The 17,275-nt window shown below is 42.2% G+C and overlaps 1 protein-coding gene across 7 annotated transcripts in view; it reads right to left on the bottom strand.

Annotated features, from left to right (window-relative positions):
* Positions 1-17,275, bottom strand: part of LOC135904960 (uncharacterized) — a 235,496-nt gene that overhangs the window by 177,370 nt on the left and 40,851 nt on the right. For 3 of the 7 annotated variants that reach the window (XM_070536724.1, XM_070536726.1, XM_070536728.1), the window contains exons 1-2: positions 11,655-11,833; positions 6,738-6,850 (exon numbers count right to left, since the gene is read on the bottom strand). In XM_070536724.1, the coding sequence (XP_070392825.1) occupies positions 6,738-6,850; positions 11,655-11,805 (264 nt within the window). In that variant the 5' untranslated portion in view covers positions 11,806-11,833. Of the gene's footprint in view, positions 1-6,737; positions 6,851-11,418; positions 11,597-11,654; positions 11,834-17,275 lie in introns of those variants that run through there. The other 4 variants (XR_011513096.1, XR_010565269.2, XM_070536727.1 and 1 more) reach the window with 3 other exon arrangements.

Genomic DNA, 17,275 nt, shown 5'->3' with positions numbered 1-17,275 from the left:
CTCGTCTTTGAATATCTGGGCCATAACTCTTCATTCACACGGCTTTGTGTAAAGTTAATAGCGTGCTCGACTTTTGTCCGTCCTAAGTTAGAATGGGGCAGTGGTGTATTTAACCCACATGAAGAGAACCAAATTAATTACCTAAAGTCGGTTTTGAACCGAGTGATTTAATCAGTTCTTCAACTCTTTTGAGACACTAGTAGCATAATGGAACTAAAAGAACAGCTCCATGATCATGCCCTCGCTTCCCGCCTTAAATAACGCTGGCTCAGTATTTTCCATACCGTCCTTTATTCATCGCGTCCAGATTCACAGGTCATCAACGAACAATCCTCCTTTCAAGGCTGCCATTTAAGGAATTCTTCACAAGTCATCCTACCTAACTTCAGCTGTCTTCTGTTTCTGGCATACAATCCTCATGTATGTCCCCGGCGTGTTGTTTAAATGTTTATTATTGAATAAATTAGTTCACAAAAAATAAAAAATCAACAAATAAACTAATGTTGATTATAAGTTAATAATAAACTGAAATGCGTCATCAATGGAAAATTTGTAACCAGAATGAAGCCTACCATTGACCTTTGAATTGATTGCGAACACCTGATACACTTTGATCAATGCGCATCTAAAGCACCTTTTCTTCCCGATATATTTAAAAATAATGAACGATTGCTGAGGTACTAAAATACCTCATTGTTTTCTAATATTTTCTTTTTTAGAAACAGTCCTTTATACAATTTTTTATCGCGTGATGTATAGTAGTTCATGTAATTGCTGACCTAACTGTTATCTGTCATAACAAGCCAGCATAATGCTATTATTTTCACAAATGAACTTGTCGCACCGAACCTAAGCAGAGTTAAAATTTACGCAATGCTTTTTTCTGGAATATATGAGTGCTGTGTACCTCGATATATTGCGTAGAATATTATAGCTTATTATTACTTTTCTACATGCGGAGCAGATTTGGTGTCAAAGTTTGTGGAGTGAAATAGGAAGTCTGTTCCTAAATATACACAGTGACCTACGAAAATCGGAGAGGGGTACTGACACCACTTTCTCGCTGTCTCCACTTGATAGAACCCGGTTTACCTTTCGCGTCAGCGATACTTCAGTATGAAAGCGCAAAATATTATGCGTGATTTTTTGTGCAGGTCATCTTTAGTAGGCCACAATTGATCGACGACCAGATGGAGCAGTGAATCAATACATTTCTTTAAAATTCGACGGGAATGGTGAAGAAAGCCATCAGATGTTGCAAAGTACATACGCAAATGTTACCCTGAAGAAGTAAAAAACTTTCTTCAAGTAGGTGCAATGTTTTCTGGAATGACATGAGAGCCTAAGAGTGACCCAGAGTGACCATCAGGGCACCGCTCCATCTCCTACCAAGATGGAAACATCGACAGTAATCGGCCTATTTAGGACAGCGACTACCTAATGACTTAGAATGATAGCAGAAGCAATTATTTTGTGAAAGTCGTCCATTAACCTGGGTATTTTAACAGGGAATTCCCGAATATAGAAGGTTTGCGATGAGATGGTGTCGCAACTGCTGACTGCGGAGCAAGAGTTTCCATTAAAATATGTTGCATTCATTCGGAAACTTCAAGCGAATCCGTCGATTTTTTTTAAATAATCGCTACCTCGCGACGATACTTGGATTTACGAACATAACATTGAACTGAAGTCACAGAGCAGGGTGTTGAAAAAAAGGATAAGCGAAGGCAAAAATTCCACCACTGTGCTGGAACACCCTCTTTAGCTACCGGAGTTAGACGCCTGCGCCATTTTTTTCCCCTCAAATGCAAACTTGTTCTCCAGGGACGGCATTTTGGGGTGAGACTACATCTCTCAAAGAAAGGATATTGCTGATCAAGCGCTTGACAGAAATAGGCCCTCAAAGGCTGCTTCGCGCTTGAATGACGTGGAACCAACGTATTGCGTCAATGTGGGTTAGTGCTTGAGCGTGACCATATTCATGTATCTGAAAGTTTGTGAACTTGCTTGTTTAAACGTACTGCACAGACATCTGGGGCTGGCCACGTATTCCCAATACTGTTCTAAGCTCTACTGTTCCAGGCAGCCGACCATACTGCCGAACGCATGGTCGTTATGATTACAAGGCGCTCGCTTTTATTGCGGTAAACTGTGCGTTTGGCTCTAGCAAGCACCTCGAATCGATCTGATTCACTGCTTTTTCCCGTTATGCTTGACCGCTTCCCCAAATGTCTTCCCTTTAATTTTTCCCTCGTTGGGCCTTGCTTTCAGAAAGCATCTCACTTAAATAGAAATGCGACCACGCAAACGAAGTTAAGTGTTTCGAAAGTGCAATCGCTGTTATAAAAAAGCACAAAGTACGATTTTGAATTTGTCTTTGGAGACCCCACTTCTTGACGTCATGCTTTAACCAATGAGATTTCTTTTTCGTAATTTTCTAACATTAGATGGCAGATTTATACGCAAACACTTGAAACAACAGCTCCACAATCAGACTGACAACGCCATAAACAATAGGGTAGGCACAGGACCATTCTAAACTATCGTTTCCTTCTTTTTGTCGTCATTTTTTCACCGTTACTTAAGGTGAAAATACACCAACGTGTCCAAAATGGACGTTTAGGGTAACACGTGATCCTTAGTCTGCTGCAAAGTCTACCGCTAAAGTTTGTCTCGCGAATTGGAGGCATGTATACATCTACGGAATAGAAAAAGGAAACGTTAAAAAAGGAAGCACTTCGCGTCTGATAAACTTTTAAGTGCGTCCTTTGATTGGCCTTTTGAGAAAATGCAGGTGACAGTGTAGACTTACCTGAATATGGAATAAATGTAGCACTTAAGAGGAAGCGTTTGCTTTGGATCTCCTATTTAAATACATGGCAACGAAGAAATTCGATTGAGCTGTATCTACTGGACCAAATTTCATGAGGTTTTCCCACTTACGAAGAAAAAAAAATATTCAGGCGAATAACTCTTTTACGGAATAGTTCAAAATTTAAAGATAGAAAAGAGCCCACCTAGTGTGTTTTATTTTGTAAGTATGTTAGTAAATTATTATTAAAATATATATTTTTTTATATAGTACTACATAAAAAGTGATGACATGCCGATTCTGTAAACTGCACGTATCCATGCACAGAGAGCGGACCAAATTGATGTATTATACAAAGCTTCCAAGTGTATCTATAACATTTGTGAACGGTTAAGCATCATATCAATTTAAGGTGAACTGCTAATTACTAAATCAAATTTGGCCACTGTAAATTTTAACAGACACAGGTTACAAAATTACGATAACAGATTTTGGTGTGAAGGTAGGAACAAACAAAAATCGCTTATCAATTTTTTTGAACCTTACAGTTTTAGGCCACATTTGTAGAACAACATGCGGCCCTAAATCAATATCATGCTTCCTATAGTGCTTCTAATAGACGTCTCTCTGCCAAATACATGGATTTCTATTCAAATTGCTGCAGCGAACGCCTCATGCACTCAATTCTGCGTTTAACACGTACCTTATAGGGGACATAAAAGTTAACGCTGAACTAAAGATTACTCTTGTTAAAGCATCCCTGCTGCTGTTTAGACAGACCAAATCTAATGTGAATATTTCCCGGCCGGTATTTGTCATGCTCAAAAGTTTTTCAAACGCTAAGTGCGTTCTTAAAAATGGAGATTTGGCAATCGGTGCCACGATCCACGACGCATCGGCGTTGTTTGCTCGGCAAACAACCGATTTGCTCACAGTTCTAAAGTTTTCCCAAGACGGGAGCAGAAACGCCGACAGCCGTCTCACGCCCGCACGCAAAGTGATCTTCGCAGGAATTCCGCTTGCACGCCTCGCACTGCCGCCACCAAGAACATTATCGAAGCACGTCTTTTTCGCACCTGCGCCGCTCGTAACCGGGGCTCCTCAAAGTTTGGGCTCCCTCCAAGATGCTGAGGTGGAGCCATGGGTGCTCTCTAATGTTCACCCCAAGTTTGTTCCACCCTGTGCATTATTGAGGGTATCTAATGAACCTACCCGAGCCAGTGCCGTGCGGAGTCAATTCGTCTGGCTGCATTTATTCCCGAGGGATAATATTGCAAACGCAGTACGCCATGTTACCTGATCTCCGCGGATAGGATCACTCACCCTGTCACCGTCGGGTAGGAACGCACCAATGCAAGCGTGTTTGTTTGCCGGTTTACAGCCTGTAAACTACACACCTGAGGCTACGCTGCTGAGCTCTGGTACCGTGAACAAAAAAAAAAAGCATATTCCTGTGTTATGACTTTACGGCCTTTGATTTCTCCGAATTGTCAAATGTCACAGTATTTGAGCTTTTAAAGCCTGTGGGCGTGTAGTCTCACTCTAAAGAAAAACTAATAGCTGCTTAGATAGCAAATTCAACAATACGGTTGAAAATGAGAGACCACGAAAGTTCAACTATTAAACATGCGCTCATGTGTTGAAGTTCAGCTTGTGGCTAGACCCGATTGACTAGGCTCCATGCGTCTGAAGAAATTTTCCTGCCGGAGTGATGGCCCACAGAATAAGTTTGCAACAACGGAATGATCCGGCCGAATTTGCGACAATGAGCCAGCACTTTCTCCTCACCCCACCAACCGCAAAAAAAGCAAGAAAGAAAGACAGGGGTATGAGCGCCAACAAAGTGGACCTGACCGCTCAAAATGTGAAATTAAGGCTTTATTGGTTTATTACACCGATGTTTTCTTGTGTCAGTCACCGAAGTGTACGAGAGGCATGATGAAGAAAAGGACAGCCGGAAAGCGTTGGGGCAAGTTGTTCGGCAACCTGAGATGCCATTCAAGCTTTAGGAAACACACTGCCAGTTTTCTGCAATGCTCAGGCCACGGTAGGGCAGCATGGGCTGGTAATACAGAATATGTCACTGCCTTGTAAAGACATTGAGAAGATTCCGTTTTGCACAGATTCCATAGAGGCTATCAATTAGGTACCAAATTGTGTGCCATTATAACATCTAGAGAGTGCAACGATAGATCAGCTAAGAAAGCAGATCTTGAATAGGTGTGCAATTATGTGAAATTATTGTTGGTACACTCTCTGCACAAGATAAAAAGAATGGTTGTGGCTAAAGGCAGGTCCGGTGTCAACATTCAACTTTTTTACGGGTGCGTTAGACGGTTCCTAGAAATTAAATATTGGGTTTTACGTGCCAAAACCACTTTCTGATTATGAGGCACGCCATAGTGGGGGGTCTACGGAAATTTCGACCACCTGGGGTTCTTTAACGTGCACCTAAATCTAAGTAAACGGGTGTTTTCACCCCTATCGAAATGCGACCGCCATGGCTGGGATTCGATCCCGCGATCTCATGCTTAGCAGCCCAACATCAGAGCCACTAAGCAATTAGACGGTTCCTGCAGCGTTTTGATGGAAGAAGGTCTGACGCATTTCATTGGCTTTTGTATGTTTCACGTTAATATAGGCTAGGCATATGCATGCTCAAGAGGTAAATACCTGCTTCCCTTGCTTCAGAGCTAATTTCATGTATGTTGCAGTGAAGCGTGCCTGAGTTGGTGCAGCCCACGACCTATGTCACCATGTTCATCAATGCTGCAACCAATGCTGCATCTGCATCGACAGCATTGATGCCCGGCAAGGTAAAAGTCATCTCATTCAGTGATATTTGGCGTGATATACAATCGCAACACGTGATTCTTCTTCTAACTGCGGCCCGCTACGGATCCACTCAATTGATTAGTGCAAATGCGTCCTTGTGGCAGCATTTCGCTATTACGGAGATGTTGGAGTAGACACTGCGATTCAGAAATTAAACGAAGTGGTAACTATAGGCGAAGATGTGAGAAGCGCCACTCTTAATTCCCCGAGCAACATATGTCCGCGGACCACTCTTGAAGCCTCCTTCAGTTTTCGTTCACGAACATGGGCCAGTAATCATTATTGTACTCTTTGCTTCTTTTGCTGAAGGGATTTCTTTGTTAACATTTCTCCCAGGGACTGCTTTAATCATAGTACTATTCAATAGCAGACCGCTAATAGAAACTCAAGACTTAGTAGCGCGAGAGACAGCATCATGTGAGAAGTCGTAGTTATGCACAGGTTTAAAAGGAATTGTCGGCTGTATCCGCATATATTAACGTATATTTTGACGTTTTTTCGTTTAATTGAAGTCGTAAACGTTGAAGAGATGGGGCTCCTCGCGAACGTGATGGAGATCATACGAGGAATGGCCAACTTCCATGGTAATCAGTGTCATCTCCGTTGAGGCCTCGTTTTTCTAATGAAACATGCAGTCGCTGTTTGTGTTGAATACGCGATAGACAAAGGTATGTAGCAAAATGCAGATAAAGCGAACAAAGACTTGTTTTTAGAAGTGTAGAAATTGCCAAAAATATGCGCCAGAAAGCTCCACAGTAATGGTCGGAAATCGGGCGTCTTCACGGCTTTGTGGTAACATCTCAATTACTACGCGGGGTGCCTGGATGAGACACCTATGCAAACTTTTTTCTTTCGTTTCTTTTCTAATCTGCGGCAGTTGTCCTCACGTGATGAAAACATTTTTCGCCACCTGCGTACACCTGACAAGCAAAGATGACAGGAGGCATCGCGTCCTCATGGCTGCGGGACAGCACAGACGCATCGCACCGTGAGGTACGCGTAAGTTTTTCGCGCCGTTCGTGCGTCTTGTACCGAGCACATGTAAAAGAAGCGGAATAAATGTAGTGTAGAAACAACACAATAAACTTACCTTACTTTTACGGACGGCCTGACGGTGCAGCGGCAGTGAGGGCGTGCTGGTGCTTTCATTCGCCGTTATCAGATTTAAGTGGCCAGAGAGGTTTAACCATCCCAAAGAAACTGCTAGAATAACCACAAAGGGAAAAAAAACAAATAAATATGCGAATAAGAAAAGTTATTGTGAGTGAGAAAAAGAACACACGGGTCTGGAAAGTGGCATTCCGAAACATCACTGCTAAACTGGATGGACAGATGAATGGATAGATGGATGGACTCCAAAGGCCAAAAGTAGGCAAGGAATGCCAATCGCTTCAAACAAATGCCGAGGAAGTTCTAACCGCTTCTCCTTGAGCTTTTGATGGTTGCCTCGTAGATATATGTTGTCTACGACACGGTTCGTGCAACATGTGCCGTGTTCTTGGTCACCCTGTAATCAGGCAACCAGTGGCTTTGATACGTTGAAGCGCTACCCGATACCTCCTGACCACCTCATTAGCTTCAGTCGATAGTGGCGTCCCCATTGTCTGTGTTGTGCATTCCGCTAGCTGTTATCTTTGTTTTCCCCCTTTCCCATTCCCCGGTGTAAGGTAGTGAACCGGACGTTATTCTAGTTAACCTCCCTGCCTTCTACTTATCTCTTTCCCTCCCTCCTCTAGCAGTTTGGCGCACACCGCTCACGCGATGGGCTCACAATTGCGGGGTATGCCTACGCGATTTTCCCTTTCCTGATCGGCGACGAAGCCGATCAGGAAAGGGATCAGGAAAGGATCAGGATCAAAGTGAAGCCTCTTGTCACGCCAGGCTGTGTATTATAGGGCGTTTTTGGTGCTTCTTCTGCTCTCAACTAAGATGTTAGAATGCTGTATTTTTCTACGATAACTATAATAACTCCCAGGTGAAAGTAATCATCGTGGATACGAGACACCTTGGAACATGCAAACTCAGCTGTATGTGAGCTTACGTTGCAATCAATTAGTGTGTTGGAAGTATTCGCGTGAATGAATATGCTGAAATGTGAAGCAGTGACTTCTTTAATTTCCTAGAGTGCCCTAATATATGACATGCTATCTGAGTACCGGCATTCATGTTCGTTGGTTTACTTTCCGATCAAAGACAGCTAATGCAACATGAAGAAGTCGGTATGGGCACCTTTACTTTAAGACGTTAATTTACTTAGTGCACCTATAGGTGTGTTTAGTGCCTGCATGCTTAAAATGCTACTGTAGTTGTGTAATTTCATTATGAACAACACAACTTTAGTCAGGTTGACACAAAGCAGAAATCGCTAGACCGCTGAAATACCTACGAATAATATATATCTGGAAAATGTATTTGCATTTCGTTGCATTTTGATAGTTCGAAATTATAAAAGGAATAAGAATGGAACGTCATAAAATCCTTCGTATAAAAAACCTTAGTTTGATATGAAGCGCCGGTGTAAGGCCTCAAGAAGGGAACAAAATGGATCTGAATGTAATGCTTTCAAAAATGCTTAACACTATGGCGTGCTTCCTACGTGAAAGCGTGTGTCGGTATAGGTGCGCAGAAGTACGTGACAACCATTTCAGCCAAGGGAGAAATCTTGCATGACGTACACTTCGGCCAAAGGCCATTCACTTCCAAACGCCGTCCGTTCAACATTGCAATCAACGTGTTCACAGGTTCTAAGCTTGACGGGACATCAAGTGAGGATCGAGTGCTTTTCATTACTGAAGCTAGTAATTTCTGTCGGGTGTGGTATTCGTCATGGCTAAGCGCGTGGCTTCACATAGGAGGAAAGACTGGTTAGTCAAAGGGGAAACGCATACAAGACACAGACAGGTAAGCAGAAAATGTTTTTGTTACATGCGGTTTTAGAAGTGACCCCTGTGACTGAGCGAACTGAAACGTGATTCACGCGAAAACTAAGATCGCACCCACGAGAATCCATAATGCGCGATTGCATTCAAGAAAGTTATAATCATCTTGCGTGTGAAAGCTGTGGCCTTTGAGAACATCAGACAATGTTCCATCACTGCGAATTGCACGCAACTTGATGCCACGTCTACCGAATATCCTTCTGTTGATTGTGACATCGCCATTAAATGAATAAAATATAAAGCCGGTGTCAGGCCCGAAACACAAGTGTATATTTGTGACCTGCTTACGCACATAGCACATGAAGTCACAGCGCAACACGTATATTCCATCAATCTTCCCTAACCATATATCTTCCAACCATCTGTTACAAAATTGCCAATTAGAGTAATTCAAAATATTTGTACGGATTCTTCAAGGAACCATAAGTGAAGAGCGCTTAAATTCTGTCGATTTATATTACAATGAACTTATTATTTTTTGGCGTACAGCATACTTTCCTGAACGAAACCCAGACTCATAATCCTCAAAGCCATAATTAAGGCACGATTTGTGGCAGCAATATTCAGCTATGAATACGACATGTGCTAAAGCAGACTGACAGAACTTGCCAAGAGCAAGCAATTTCTTCTGTTCAGCAAGTTTATTATAAACAAACAATGAAGTACAAACATTTAATTTTTTTTGCTTTGTGCAGGTATTGACAATCTTTTTGTGAACTGCGCCTTGCAGGACAGTGCCACCATCAGTTAGAAGTAATGTTAAGCAAGTGCCCTCTTCGTCAACGATTGAGCCTCGTAGAAATTTTCTTGGCAGTTGCACCCACTGGCAAGTTTTTGTCTATTGGTTTTTCTTGAAAACTTCAGTTTGATTGTTTCTTTCACAAAGTATCTTTCGACCATACAACTGTAGAATTATCGAAGACATGGAATAGTTCATGGCAATTAAAGCTATTTGTGAAAATTTGGTGACGTTGTTATCTACGTGCGGCTAGTACACAAATAGTGCGACCGGTCTTTCCATGGCATCTTTTAGTGGCTAATAAAATTGTCTATAGTATAGGAGTTGTTTCGAAAGAACCAACCGGACACGTATATATTTCCTCTGTAAATTTAAGCATACATGGCCAAGAAACATTCCTGTACTGGGTTTTACTATACCATTATAAGCTTATTACAGCACGGCCCGCGTTGGCACCGCCCTAATTCAGATGCGAAATTTGTTGAAAAGTAGTAATAGTGAGGAGACAATTACATATGCTCGTGGGGCCCCCGCTGATAGTCATCTGGTGTTCCGGGCTCTCGATATATTTTATGCATTCATTGGGGCCAACAATTCGTCAAAAATAATATTTAATAAAACAATGAAATCTTCATTTCAAAAGCTAGGAAAAACTTCCAACTTCTAAATGGTAAAATATGTGCCCTTTCCTTTAGAGAAAAAGAGAGTGACATTTCTGTTCATTACAGAAATTTGTGACAAAACTAAAGACTGTTCAGCCTTACATAACTGCAATCTGAGCACAAGTAAGAACCATTGACTAGATTAATATGATATGCAGTGCCAAAGAGCGGTGCTACATACACAAATTTAAAAGTAAACCTAATAAACGCACCATATATTTGCAACGAATGATATAATAGGCATGTGTAGTGCAGCTGGTGCATTAGGTATATTACAGTGACGCTGCTTTGATTTCCTGTGGAAATAAAGGAATGAGAGTAAACGACAGCAAACTGAATATGAACTTTGTTATCTACGCGAAACCTTCTGGTGTGTGGTTTGTGATTGTGTTGCAGAAGGCTAAAGTTTAATTTGCAGAGGTAATGAGTCAAAGTTTACCGTGCTAACAACAAATTAACGATTTTCCAAGCCATGTTTTTTCTGGAAAGTGCCCGAGTTTCCGACCTTACCACATTATTTAGGTTAAGGTACTCATTCCCCCTCTAAACCATGTTCTTATTCAGTCTTGCATGTTCACGTTAGACAAAGACCGAAGGAGGGAAATACATGTACGTGCTACATGTCCATAATGCATGGGAAGCGACAGTGGCTAACGTTAGTTGGATTTCTAATGAACCATAGAGCAAGGGCATGTGTTTGTTCGCTGACGGCGAGTGCGATCTCTCAACATGACCTCCAAAATTCATTGCAAGAAGACCACCTGAGGTGATAACTAAATAAATACACGTAGATAAGCGCGGTGAACATCTAACTTCAAGTATCGGCTATCTTTTTCTACTGATGAAATGCATGTCTATGTGGCCTGCTGTGTAGTATATAATTTTAAAAAAGTAGATGCACATGGCGCAGCTCGCAAAGCGTAGTGCGCAGGCGATTTAAAATATTCCCACAAGAAAATATGTCTTCTCAGCTTTTCGCGGTGATTTACAAAAAATAAGTTCACCATTACTCCCTGCATGCGCTTTTTTTATTTTTTTTACAGCAGAAAGATAGTTTTTACATGTACGAAACATTATTGTTGTCAATATGCCCACCGTACTTGTAGTTCACCGTTTTATTTAGAATGTAAGTGTGCGGAAGGAAAAAAGTGTTTTGGCTACGAGATCGGCTCACTGCAGTAGAAACGGAGAATTTATTATCTAAAACTTAGGCGCCGATATCTGTCCAAATAAATTTTATACGTAAGGGCTGCAATCACTTACTATCACCGGTTCTCTCCTTGAATTACAGGTAGCTTAGCGGCACATCAACGTCACCGGCCGACTTTTGTGTTTGGTGACCGTGCGTGGCCCAGTGTGAGTTCTGACGATGTCGTGGTTACTAAGTAAAAGCTGCAACACAGACAACCACATGCATGTTCCCAAAAGTACCAGCGCCATTTCGCCGTCTATAACTGCAGAGGCAGCCAGCTTGTAAAGGCGACGATAGCTGCAGTGACAACGTGCGTTGCAGGCAGCACGCTGAGTTGGCGCTCGAGAAAGTTCAGGCTTTGGCGTCCAGGCAAACGCAAGCGAGGGCGCATGGTTGGGAACCAGCACTCAGCAGGAACTGCGAACGAGTACACGAGAGTCTCGGTTCTCCCAACAATCCCAAAAGCCATACATACGTTCAGGCTGTGTTCGTGAAGGCGGAAGAGAAATCTTGCACCAAGCGCCGGTGCCCTTGGGGCTTTGTGCTCCCCCGCGAAACTTGAGAGTTCTGGCCTTCGAGCAGTAACTACTTGCAACACTCGACGCGACGGCAGTGAGCGCAGTCATACGTGAAACAAGGGGGTGCGAAGCTGGAGGTGGAGTGCCGCAGTTTGGCGCGACACGCTGCCGTGAAAGAAGCGCGGCACAGAGAGTGTGTCGTCGCAGCTTGCGTCACCGTGTGGCTTGCTGACGTTGTGCTCCTTCGCGGAAAGCTCGGATGGCAGGCAAGCGGAGTGTGGTAGCTTGACAACGTGGTGCCACAAGATTAAGGCGAGCTGGCAGCACAAGTAAGCGCGTACGTGCAGGGCTTCACAGCGCCGACGTTCGGCGACTTGCATATATAATGGCTACGCGGAAACATATCTCACTTGCGTAAGAGCTATGCAATTCTACTTGTATGTGCCGTGTGTCAACATTCCTGTTCAATTACGTGTTCTGCGATTCAAGGGTGTACGACGGTGAACGACCGATCATTTATTGCGTGCTCTAAACAATTTAAATTATATGAAAAGTTATCAATGCAGCTTCAGGCAACTAATCTCCATTTATACATCATGTTACACGCTAGATGTCAACATTTATTCCCTAAAACCATGCCTTTGGGGAGTGCCATGCACTGCACATTCTGGACAAGATATCCATAATTTATTGTGCTTCCAAGGGAAGGTCTTTGCTTCATTTACATTGTGAATTGAATCAGCATGATTATTTTTTAGGAGTTATGTGTCCAACTATTTTTTCTAATGACTGGTTTTTATGGTACTCATTTTTTTTCAAGTGTGCGTATTCTATCCACACAACTCGTACTTTCGCATATTCTATGAGGTAAATAAATGAAATAATACTTTGGTGTAGGTACCAGGTATTATCTTTTATACTCAATAGTTTATACTTTTTCCGCAGGCGAACTTTCAGTGAGCAGCGAATATAATAATAGCGATAATGAATGGGCCTGAGTAGACATGGATGGAAATTTATTTATGAGCTCTTTACCACAGAGTGAACTTCGCACTAACACACCTGTTATAGACAATGTTGGCCGCTTTGTTACGATTTTATAGATCTTGAGTTGTCCTGCTTACCCTACCAGCGATTTACGGTATAAATTTACTCCCCGCTGCAAGCACGGCCATTGAGCTATTAGCAAGTAAAAGGAAAACGAAATAAAAAAAAGAAGTTAATAATTCCAAATACGATCGTCAGGATGAGGATAAGTGTTTCGTAAGACGACGGCTTCAAATTAAAAAAAAAACTTCAGAAAGAGCGGGGCCATAACTAGAGACAGCAGATTTCACTTTGCTGCTAGAAAGATATGTCGTGTTCGAAGTTATGGCGGTACTTGTGCTATTCTTAAGTGCAGTTTTTCTACTTCAAGCACATTTTTCGGTAAAAGCCTACAGGATTGAATTACGTCACTGCAGACGGGTTATCTAGGGACGCGGACATCATTTGAAAGAAAACCCAGCGCAAGTCATTAACTAATAAATTATTTCATTATGTGCCTTAGTGTTACTAGTTTTACGGCACAGGCCTACATTCTAGAGCTGAAGAGAATCGTTAATAAATTCTAACGCCATGGTTCTACAGTTCCAATGTCCTGTATAACGAAATATTTGCTCTCAAATTACGCGTGAAGTTCACCCTATTGCGTACGTGCACCCCGAAGCGTGGCTCCCGGTGTGCCCTCACTGTGACGTAGTGGGGCGTGTAATAATAAGTCTTGCCTACGCTACGATGTACCATTCGTGTGCTGTGCAAACCGCCAATTGGCAACAACTAGTTGCAAAAAGTAGCCGTAGCGGCAGCATAATGTTGTGTTGCCTATCTACGTGATAGAAGAAACGTAGACACAGGTAACGGTATTTTTTGTTCATCCTCTTCAACTCTCTAATAGAACCACATGCCATACAGGTTGGAAGAGAAAAGTGAATCAGTATATTTAGTTTCATTGGTAAATATTTGATTTCTGTTTTTGTTTTGGAAATGATGTTTGTCTAGGCAAAATGTTATCTGTAGTGACTTAATTCAATTGTACAGCATTAACGAGAGGGTAGCAGTAGTCGTAATAAAGCTTAAAAAGATGTATAGAGTAAAGGTGGTCCAACTTCCAGTCATGATGATGATGAAGTCGATCAGTTTTATAAAAACGTGGAACTAGCCATGAGAAAAGCGCGAACTCAGTATACTTTAGTAATGTGCGGCTTAGTAATGCGACTTTGCAAAAGTGGGGAAAAGGCGGGCTGGTGAACAAGCGTCGGCTCTAGAAACACTAAAGGAGAGATCTTCGTAGAATTCGATGAAATGAATAAACCACGAATAATAAACACCTTCTACAGAAAGCGTAGCAACAAAAAATGCATCTGAAAAAGCCTTAAAGGTCAAACAAGAAACGAAATCGATTCCAGCATAGTGCAGGATGTAGAAGTGTTAGGTAGAGTAGAGTGCAGTGATAGCAGGTTAGTGAGGTCTAGGATTCACCTGAATTTGAAGAGAGAGGAGCAAAATTCTTTAACAAGAAACAGGCCAACCTAGACGCAGTAAGTATCAAAGCGGACTAATTCGGGCTGGTAATTGCGAACAAATATGCTGCCTTAGAACAGCGAGATGTAGATGACATGGAAGTAATGAATGAAACCTTAACTAAGCTGGCTTCAGAATCAGCACTTGAAGTGGGTAGCAATGCGCCAAGGCAACCAGCAGCTAAGCTTTCCCAAGCAATGAAGGACCTAGTAAAGAAACGACAAAGAATGAAGCAGGCAAATTCGAGACTCCTTAAGGATACCCATTCATTGCTTCAACACTAAGGTCCTCTTCCTGAGTTAAAGCCGAATACCTGTTCTGTAACTTGAACCGGACTTCCTCTATTTTCTCTCTCACCGCTAACTCATTGATGGCCTTCTTATGTACCAGTTTCTTCCATTCCCTCCTCAGGTCTAGGCTAATTCGAGAACTAACCCTCTAATGGTTACTGCAGTGCACCTTGCCGAGCACGTCCACATCTTGTATGAAGCCAGGGTCAGTGCCGAGTATCAAGTCTATTTCATTTTTAGCCTCGCCATTCGGGCTCCTGCGCCGCGTCCAACGTAACTAGTGTCAAAATATAGAAGTATGTGACTGCCAAGTACCCGAAGAGAATGAAGTTTATATTGTTGCCGTCATTTTGAGCAAGTAAGACCATTTATGTATTTCGCCTAATCGCAGAATTTGTTTTTACTTATAAATAACTTCTCAATAAATATAATCACAGTTGTTGGTCAGAAAATTGTAAGCCATCCTTACAGATTCCCGATCCATCTTTCTGTTGCTCTAAACGTGCTAAAGGGAATCTTTTTTCCGAGCAGTAAAGAAAGCGCGGAAAAGGCGAAGTGCCACTCGATGAGGGGCATGTCACTTTGAATGCTTTTGCTGTCGTTTTTCATGCTTGAAATAAAAATTTATGTTACACGTGTTGAGCAACAGAAATGTGAAATAGAAATTTTTTTAAATGGTCTACAAATTTTGTATTCACAGTTGTTGCTGTGAATATATTATTCAATAACTTGCCGTGGTTGCTCAGTGGATATGGTGTTGGGCTGCGGAGCACGAGGTCGCGGGATCGAATGCCGGCCTCGGCGGCCGCAGTTCGATGGCGGCGCAATGCGAAACCATCCGTCTACTTAGATTAAGTTGCATATTAAAGAGCCCCAGGTGGTCGAAATTTGCGGAGTCCTCCTCATAATCAGGAAGTGGTTTTGGCACGTACAACCCCATAATCTAATTTTTAAGATAGTATTTAACGACCGGCATTATTATTAATAAGTAGTTTTTAATCAGGGAATATACAAATATCGTCTCGCTTGCTACAGGCTACGACAAAGAACACTACATTGGTTCTGTTCAGCTAGGCGGCACTCACATATTTCAATATTTTGGCATAAGTTGAGTGACACGCCCTGTACACGTGATTATGAGACGACCACTTATTGAACGACAATGTTTCACTGTAGTCTGTTGAGTCATGTAACTCGTTGTTGTTTTTATATGGTTAATTATAAATATGAAAACACTTAAGCGATTTAGCTATAATCAATGCTTTGAACATTTTGAGGCGTTATCTTTCCACCAGCAGTGTTATCATACATTCCGCACAGCCAGACGGTCTCTGTAAGTCTTATTTGAAGTAACGAAAGTGTGCTTTCAAGCAACCAGCAGCACTGAGGCGGAAATGAATATATACAAGATCTCCTAGATGCCCTGAGCAACTTCATTATTTCTGCTAAATTATGAAAGAGCGGGAGATATAAACCGAAAGAGAAGCACAGGCAGGGAAGTTGCATAGCAGCGGTAGCGCCAGAAATATTGTACGAGCTTGAAGCCAAACATAAAGCTCAGGTCGACGCCCGAAATATAGAAGTGGCAGAAATCAATACCGCTGGCCGACGTTAGGAGAGTCAGGAAAGTAGGGAACGACTGCATCCAAGGAAGCGAAACAAGTGATCTCACATATCAGTCGACGAGAAAGAAATGGTTCGGGCTAATGAGACTCGGGTACTGAAACTTGGCCGTATCACGGTGCCACGGTTACGAGTCTGTACTAGGGGTTCCAAAAGCATCTGACCGTGTAAGTGCTGGTGGGATGGACGGTTATAGGTCGCAAGGAGCGAAGAGTTCCTGCCTTTTGCACTGTCAGGAACCCCTAATGCAGGTCATTCGACCACCGTATTTACGAGGCTGCGAGTGTTTCTACTCTTAGGGGGCTTTAGCAAGCTAAACACTGCGTTTATGGTCCATTAAAGCTGCAGGAAGGAAGGCGTACTAGCACCCTTCATGCATTCGTTTCGAACGTGCCCTGGATTTTTAAGGTCTGTAGACAATAAGGTAGTAAAGTGAGTGAGTTTTTCATGGCAGGTACTTGTCAACGGCAGAAACAACACAGAGCGGAGAAAACAAACCGAAAAACTGATGTGCTCTTCTAACTTATTATTGAAAGTAGAGTACCTGCCGTCATGCAAAAATTTTAGAATTGGTGTACGGGGAAAGGTAGGAACCATGACGTCCAGTTTAAATGTAACAGCGTAGAACACATGAGTTACGCTAATTCTATCGCTTCAAAAGAAATTGATTTTTCCAGTTGACAGAGACTGTTATGCTTATACGCGACATGAACGGAATATGAAACGCCTTGTAATCTTTCTGCTCAACTGATCCATGTATCTCGTAAAGAAATTGGTATCCTTGAATGCCTGAGAAAAGAAAGCAATGCTTAAAATGTTTATGTGAACAATTTGAACTTTTGTGCCATTTCAGCAATAACTTAAGTGAGACGGAATGCACGATTTCGGATGTCCATAGGATGTGGTGAAGTGTATGTCGGCCAAATTGGCTTTTGTTGAAGCATTCATTTCTTTTCGTCTTTGAAATGCGTGATAGATTTTGCTTCTGCCTAAAAAATCACAGTTTGCTTGGAGCTGAGGTATTTAAATAACTCATTATGCCACTACACTAAATATACGCTGTGCAATTTAAAAGATGACACTTCAAGAAAGTGCCACTGGGA

The sequence above is a fragment of the Dermacentor albipictus genome, chromosome 3 (assembly GCF_038994185.2).
Source record: "Dermacentor albipictus isolate Rhodes 1998 colony chromosome 3, USDA_Dalb.pri_finalv2, whole genome shotgun sequence".
Lineage (NCBI taxonomy): Eukaryota > Metazoa > Arthropoda > Arachnida > Ixodida > Ixodidae > Dermacentor > Dermacentor albipictus.
This window is presented reverse-complemented; position numbering and strand designations above follow the sequence as displayed.